A 7,658-nucleotide genomic window follows, 5' to 3' on the forward strand; every position below is an offset into this window, starting at 1 on the left:
CAGTGGTCAAAGTGACATCACGTGCTAACCGCTAACACAGCAGCAGAGGTCAAAGTGACATCACGTGCTAACTGCTAACACAGCAGCAGAGGTCAGAGGTCAAAGTGACATCACGTGCTAACTGCTAACACAGCACCAGAGGTCAAAGTGACATCACGCGCTAACCGCTAACACAGCAGCAGAGGCCAAAGTGACATCACGTGCTAACCGCTAACACAGCAGCAGAGGTCAAAGTGACCTCACGTGCTAACCGCTAACACAGCAGCAGAGGTCAGAGGTCAAAGTGACATCACGTGCTAACTGCTAACACAGCAGCAGAGGTCAGAGGTCAAAGTGACATCACGTGCTAACTGCTAACACAGCAGCAGAGGTCAAAGTGACATCACGTGCTAACCGCTAACACAGCAGCAGTGGTCAAAGTGACATCACGTGCTAATCGCTAACACAGCAGCAGTGGCCAAAGTGACATCACGCGCTAACCGCTAACACAGCACCAGAGGTCAAAGTGACATCACGTGCTAATCGCTAACACAGCAGCAGAGGTCAAAGTGACATCACGTGCTAACCGCTAACACAGCAGCAGAGGTCAAAGTGACATCACGTGCTAACCGCTAACACAGCAGCAGTGGTCAAAGTGACATCACGTGCTAACTGCTAACACAGCAGCAGTGGTCAAAGTGACATCACGTGCTAACTGCTAACACAGCAGCAGAGGTCAAAGTGACATCACGTGCTAACTGCTAACACAGCAGCAGAGGTCAGAGGTCAAAGTGACATCACGTGCTAACTGCTAACACAGCAGCAGAGGTCAAAGTGACATCACGCGCTAACCGCTAACACAGCACCAGAGGTCAAAGTGACATCACGCGCTAACCGCTAACACAGCACCAGAGGTCAAAGTGACATCACGCGCTAACCGCTAACACAGCAGCAGAGGTCAAAGTGACATCACGCGCTAACCGCTAACACAGCAGCAGAGGTCAAAGTGACATCACGCGCTAACCGCTAACACAGCAGAAGAGGTCAAAGTGACATCACGCGCTAACCGCTAACACAGCAGCAGAGGTCAAAGTGACATCACGCGCTAACCGCTAACACAGCAGCAGAGGTCAAAGTGACCTCACGCGCTAACCGCTAACACAGCAGCAGAGGTCAAAGTGACATCACGTGCTAACCGCTAACACAGCAGCAGAGGTCAAAGTGACCTCACGTGCTAACCGCTAACACAGCAGCAGAGGTCAGAGGTCAAAGTGACATCACGTGCTAACTGCTAACACAGCAGCAGAGGTCAGAGGTCAAAGTGACATCACGTGCTAACTGCTAACACAGCACCAGAGGTCAAAGTGACATCACGTGCTAACTGCTAACACAGCAGCAGAGGTCAAAGTGACATCACGTGCTAATCGCTAACACAGCAGCAGTGGCCAAAGTGACATCACGCGCTAACCGCTAACACAGCAGCAGAGGTCAAAATGACATCACATGCTAACCGCTACCACAGTTTGGTTCAGTTTGGCCTGATTCCCCGCCCACACCGTTCAGCTGATTTCACCCTCTCTCCTCTGCCTCTGTCCTGTCAATGCGCCAGTCTGTTTAAGATTCTGAATTCTTATTGGTCAACATCACAGCTTAGCTTGTAAATGATTAGGTGCCGCGGCGCGAGAAATGTGCGGCGCGTCCAAAATAATGAATAAATATTTATGGTAAAATACTTCTTTAAAACACACGGCGTCCTGTACATGGTTTTAAACAGACGCCATTATTCGCTATCAATAAGGAAATGCATTAGATTGACCCTGTTAGCTGGAGGAAATCTTGGATCTTATTGGTGTAGAACGGCAGCGCTGCAACCGAGAGCAACAGGCTGAAACACTGGGCAACATCAAGTGATACGCTGCTCACAGAACCAGCAGCGGGTTCTCGTTAGAGCCTGGTGGAACTGCTGGGACACTGAGCTACTCATGACGACAGTGAGACACAAATGTAGAACCGTCACGCTCACTTTTTCTCTTTCTCTTTCTGTGTGTGTCAGGTGACCGTGTTGATCTACAGTGACCTGCTGCTGTTCACCAGAGAGGACGAAGCTGGACGCTGCAACGTCCTACAGAGCCCACTGTACCTGAACACACTGCAGCTCAGAGAGGGTTAGCACGCACGCACGCACGCACGCACGCACGCACGCACGCACGCACGCACGCACGCACGCGTTTTTTGGTTTGTTCCACTTCCCGTTTTGTCTCTGAGCTTCCTGTTGCTGCTGTAGTAAAGACAGGTCCACAGTCTGGGTCCTGATTGGTTCACACAGAAACACAGTTAGACCTGACTTCACTATGACATCACCACAGAGCATTACCTCGTATCTCCAGGACCCCATCAGCAGCAGGTGAACCTCGTGTCCTCAGAGTTGATGTTGAAGCGGGACCAATGGGCAGCGTGAGGATCTGAGCCATGGCTCGAGAACTGGGTCAGAACCTCTCAGAATGGGGTCCAAGGAAGTCACAGCTGCGAACCGGGGACAGGGTCAGGGGGGGCGAAGCTACTAGTGCGATGCTTTGGGCCATGTTCTGCTGGAACCCTTGGCCCCTGCGGTCAGAAGGGCCCAGCAGTATCAGGCGGGGGGGGGTCGTAATGTTATGGCTGATCGGTGTGTTGTGGTGTGTTCAGTGTCGTCAGAGCCGCTCCAGATCTACTTCCTGCAGAGCGCGCAGAGCTGCTGGCGCTGTCTCTTCAGTCTGGAGGCCTTCAGCATCGAGCAGAAGGTCAGGGTCAGTCTCTGTCTCCATGACAACATCCAACTACAGCTGGTCGCCCAGGAGAGCGGACACACCCACCAGGTACGCCACAGACACCCCTGTAAACACACCTACCCACCCCACAGGAAGGTGAACCAGCTCGCCATAGCTCAGACCATAGACAGTATCTGACTGGACGAAGCCCCCTGCTGGTTTGAACGGCGAGCAGCCTGTTAATACAATACCACTACAGGGCCACTTCCTGTCGGCACCAGCGTCTACTGCGCATGATCGCGCAGCATAACCGCTGCATAGCGGCACAAACAAAAAGTTTCTCGGCTCAGTGTGTTTGTCAGCCCGCCTCCGAGGCTCACCTGCCAAACACCAACGCAGCGTCACTGATGGCCGAATAGTTGTTTTAGATTCACAGAGTTTATAATCTGAGCAGTCCGGGTACGTCTCTCGTGTGCGACGGGGTGTCACAGGGTCATTTTTGGGCCTACGTAGAACCGTCCTTGCAGGCATTGGTCGCTTCACTGTCCGATCTCTGGCTTACCCCCTTGGCTCAGACAGACAGCTTAGGGTCGGCCCTCCTACTGGTGGGAGGTCGTAGTCAGACGTGGCGAGACGGGAAGACTCCGGAATTCCTCGCGATGGCTGAAGCCCCGGCTCACCCCGCTGATGTCCGAGTCTGTGTCCTCTTAAATCTCAGGTCAAAAAAACTTTCTCCTGAATCATTTTATCTCACCAGTCTCTTCTTAACTGGGACATCAGAGCTAGAGGAGGTGGACATCACAGCTAGAGGAGGTGGACTCAGAGCTAGAGGAGGTGGACATCACAGCTAGAGGAGGTGGACTCAGAGCTAGAGGAGGTGGACATCACAGCTAGAGGAGGTGGACATCACAGCTAGAGGAGGTGGACATCAGAGCTAGAGGAGGTGGACTCAGAGCTAGAGGAGGTGGACATCACAGCTAGAGGAGGTGGACTCAGAGCTAGAGGAGGTGGACATCACAGCTAGAGGAGGTGGACATCACAGCTAGAGGAGGTGCACTCAGAGCTAGAGGAGGTGGACATCACAGCTAGAGGAGGTGGATCAGAGCTAGAGGAGGTGCACTCAGAGCTAGAGGAGGTGCACTCAGAGCTAGAGGAGGTGGACATCACAGCTAGAGGAGGTGGACTCAGAGCTAGAGGAGGTGGACAGAGCTAGAGGAGGTGGACAGAGCTAGAGGAGGTGGACTCAGAGCTAGAGGAGGTGCACTCAGAGCTGGAGGAGGTGCACTCACAGCTAGAGGAGGTGGACTCAGAGCTAGAGGAGGTGGACAGAGCTAGAGGAGGTGGACTCAGAGCTAGAGGAGGTGCACTCAGAGCTGGAGGAGGTGCACTCACAGCTAGAGGAGGTGGACTCAGAGCTAGAGGAGGTGGACAGAGCTAGAGGAGGTGGACTCAGAGCTAGAGGAGGTGCACTCAGAGCTGGAGGAGGTGCACTCACAGCTAGAGGAGGTGGACTCAGAGCTAGAGGAGGTGGACAGAGCTAGAGGAGGTGGACTCAGAGCTAGAGGAGGTGCACTCAGAGCTGGAGGAGGTGCACTCACAGCTAGAGGAGGTGGACTCAGAGCTAGAGGAGGTGGACAGAGCTAGAGGAGGTGGACTCAGAGCTAGAGGAGGTGCACTCAGAGCTGGAGGAGGTGCACTCACAGCTAGAGGAGGTGGACTCAGAGCTAGAGGAGGTGGACAGAGCTAGAGGAGGTGGACTCAGAGCTAGAGGAGGTGCACTCAGAGCTGGAGGAGGTGCACTCACAGCTAGAGGAGGTGGACTCAGAGCTAGAGGAGGTGGACAGAGCTAGAGGAGGTGGACTCAGAGCTAGAGGAGGTGCACTCAGAGCTGGAGGAGGTGCACTCACAGCTAGAGGAGGTGGACTCAGAGCTAGAGGAGGTGGACAGAGCTAGAGGAGGTGGACTCAGAGCTAGAGGAGGTGCACTCAGAGCTGGAGGAGGTGCACTCACAGCTAGAGGAGGTGGACTCAGAGCTAGAGGAGGTGGACAGAGCTAGAGGAGGTGGACTCAGAGCTAGAGGAGGTGCACTCAGAGCTGGAGGAGGTGCACTCACAGCTAGAGGAGGTGGACTCAGAGCTAGAGGAGGTGGACAGAGCTAGAGGAGGTGCACTCAGAGCTGGAGGAGGTGCACTTGGCTTTTTACCACCCTTTCGCAGTGAAAACACGTCTTATCAAGTGTTGTTTTCGACATGCAGGCCGTCACATCAAGTTAACAACAGTTCAAAGCAACGAGCCGTTAGACTAATGTTTAAAGGAGAGAGATGAGGCGTCAGCGTCAGTCCAGGTCCAGGAACAGGTCCAGGTCCAGGAACAGGTCCAGGAACAGATCGAAGCGCGTCTGAAGTAACGTCAACGTAGCGTCACATGACAGGATTTCAGCCACATGTTGTTGATCTGTGACTCCTCTATGGCAGCATTGCATCTTACCTCCTCCTCTTTCTCTCCTCCTCCTCTCGTCTTCTCTCGCCCTCTTCTCTCCTCCTCCTCATCTTTCCCTCCTCCTCCTCCTCAGCTCTCAGACCTCCCCTCAGACCTTGGCCTCCTCTCTCTCCGTCAGTCCGACCTCATCTATCATCCTTCCGCTCCTTACTCCTCTTCTGATCCTCCCCTCCTCCGCCCCTCCTCCCCCTACTCCTCTCTCTGTGACCCCCTCAGACCTCCCTCCCCCTCCACTTACTCGCCCAGCTCTCCATTCTCCTCCTCCTCCACTCCTCTTCCCCACTTCTCCTCTCTCGCCCCATGCACCACGTCTTCCTCACCTCCTTCCAGAACCTTCATCACCCCACCTCACCTCCTCCCTCCGCCTCCCTCCTCCTCCTCCTCCACCCAGAGGAGTCTGGTCTGGAAGGAGAGAGGAGGAGCAGAGGAAGAGGTGGAAGAGCGGCAGCAAGGAGAGGGGGAGAGCGCCTCGGAAACATCAGAGAACACCGGAGGTGTAGGGGGGCGGCGCCTCCTGCTCGGCCCCTACCACTTCAACATGAAGGAGGAGCAGGAGGAGGAGGAGAGTGATGAAGACGAGGAGGAAGGAGGCGCTGAGGAGTTTCTCCCCTGCTGCAGACCTGCAGGTCAGTCTGACAGGTTTCGGGTGTTAAAGGTGTCCACGAACAGAATCAGAGAGCCTGTTGAAGCTCCTCTTCAGTGTTCTTAGTCGGCTGAGGCGCTGCAGCAGGTTTACTGTTTCTGGGTGTAAAAAGGTCTCCTGGCCTGTTTGTTGTTTAGAGGCCTGAACGGGTTTGAGGTGTCAGCTGAATAAAAACACTGCTGTTGTTTCCTGTTTCAGTTCTGCGTCGCTCTCTCTCTGAGGGTTCTCTACTGCAGGAGCCTCGATCGCCCCGCTTCCTGTCCGACACCACCATCCATAGACTCACCCGCCCGACGACCTTTGACCTCGACCCCGTCACATGCCCGGGCCACCGCCCCCCCTCCATCCACACCCTCAGGAAACAGCTGACCAGAGAGGGCGGGTCTCTGCACCACATGCTGCTGCTGCTCAACGGCTCCAAGGTAGGACCGGCAGAGACTAGGACAGACCAGCAGAGACTAGGACAGACCAGCAGAGACTAGGGCGGAGTTCCACAGGAGACCAGTGGAGACCAGTCGAATAGAGGAGACCAGTAGACTAAAGAGGAGACTAGTAGAGACCAGTAGAGGAAAAAGGAGACCAGGAGAGACCAGTAGAGGAAAAGGGAGACCAGTAGAGACCAGTAGAGGAAAAAGGGAGACCAGTAGAGACCAGTAGAGGAAAAAGGGAGACCAGTAGAGACCAGTAGAGGAAAAAGGGAGACCAGTAGAGACCAGTAGAGGAAAAAGGAGACCAGTAGAGACTAGTAGAGGAAAAAGGAGACCAATAGAGACCAGTAGAGGAAAGAGGAGACCAGTAGAGACCAGTAGAGGAAAGAGGAGACCAGTAGAGACCAGTAGAGGTAAAAGGAGACCAGTAGAGACCAGTAGAGGTAAAAGGTGACCAGTAGAGTATAGAGGAGACCAGTAGAGACCAGTAGAGGAAAAAGGAGACTAGTAGAGACCAGTAGAGGAAAAAGGAGACCAGTAGAGTGTAGAGGAGACTAGTAGAGACCAGTAGAGTGTAGAGGAGACTAGTAGAGACCAGTAGAGTGTAGAGGAGACTAGTAGAGACCAGTAGAGTGTAGAGGAGACTAGTAGAGACCAGTAGAGTGTAGAGGAGACCAGTAGAGTGTAGAGGAGACCAGTAGAGTGTAGAGGAGACCAGTAGAGACCAGTAGAGGAAAGAGGAGACCAGTAGAGTGTAGAGGAGACTAGTAGAGTGTAGAGGAGACTAGTAGAGACCAGTAGAGTGTAGAGGAGACTAGTAGAGACCAGTAGAGGAAAGAGGAGACTAGTAGAGACCAGTAGAGGAAAGAGGAGACTAGTAGAGACCAGTAGAGGAAAGAGGAGACCAGTAGAGACCAGTAGAGTGTAGAGGAGACCAGTAGAGTGTAGAGGAGACTAGTAGAGACCAGTAGAAGAAAAAGGAGACCAGTAGAGTGTAGAGGAGACTAGTAGAGACCAGTAGAGGAAAAAGGAGACCAGTAGAGTGTAGAGGAGACTAGTAGAGACCAGTAGAGGAAAAAGGAGACCAGTAGAGACCAGTAGAGGAAAGAGGAGACCAGTAGAGACCAGTAGAGTGTAGAGGAGACCAGTAGAGTGTAGAGGAGACTAGTAGAGACCAGTAGAGGAAAAAGGAGACCAGTAGAGTGTAGAGGAGACTAGTAGAGACCAGTAGAGGAAAAAGGAGACCAGTAGAGTGTAGAGGAGACTAGTAGAGACCAGTAGAGGAAAAAGGAGACCAGTAGAGTGTAGAGGAGACCAGTAGAGTGTAGAGGAGACCAGTAGAGTGTAGAGGAGACTAGTAGA

The 7,658-nt window shown here is 53.4% G+C and overlaps 1 protein-coding gene across 3 annotated transcripts in view; it reads left to right on the forward strand.

Annotated features, from left to right (window-relative positions):
- LOC123960835 (regulator of G-protein signaling 3-like) overlaps nucleotides 1–7,658 on the forward strand; it is a 24,820-nt gene that overhangs the window by 13,424 nt on the left and 3,738 nt on the right. For 2 of the 3 annotated variants that reach the window (XM_046035806.1, XM_046035807.1), the window contains 4 exons: nucleotides 2,033–2,144; nucleotides 2,665–2,834; nucleotides 5,299–5,851; nucleotides 6,067–6,290. In XM_046035806.1, the coding sequence (XP_045891762.1) occupies nucleotides 2,033–2,144; nucleotides 2,665–2,834; nucleotides 5,299–5,851; nucleotides 6,067–6,290 (1,059 nt within the window). The remainder of the gene's footprint in view (nucleotides 1–2,032; nucleotides 2,145–2,664; nucleotides 2,835–5,298; nucleotides 5,852–6,066; nucleotides 6,291–7,658) is intronic. The other variant, XM_046035808.1, reaches the window with a different exon arrangement.

This window comes from Micropterus dolomieu, linkage group LG21 (genome assembly GCF_021292245.1).
Source record: "Micropterus dolomieu isolate WLL.071019.BEF.003 ecotype Adirondacks linkage group LG21, ASM2129224v1, whole genome shotgun sequence".
NCBI lineage: Eukaryota > Metazoa > Chordata > Actinopteri > Centrarchiformes > Centrarchidae > Micropterus > Micropterus dolomieu.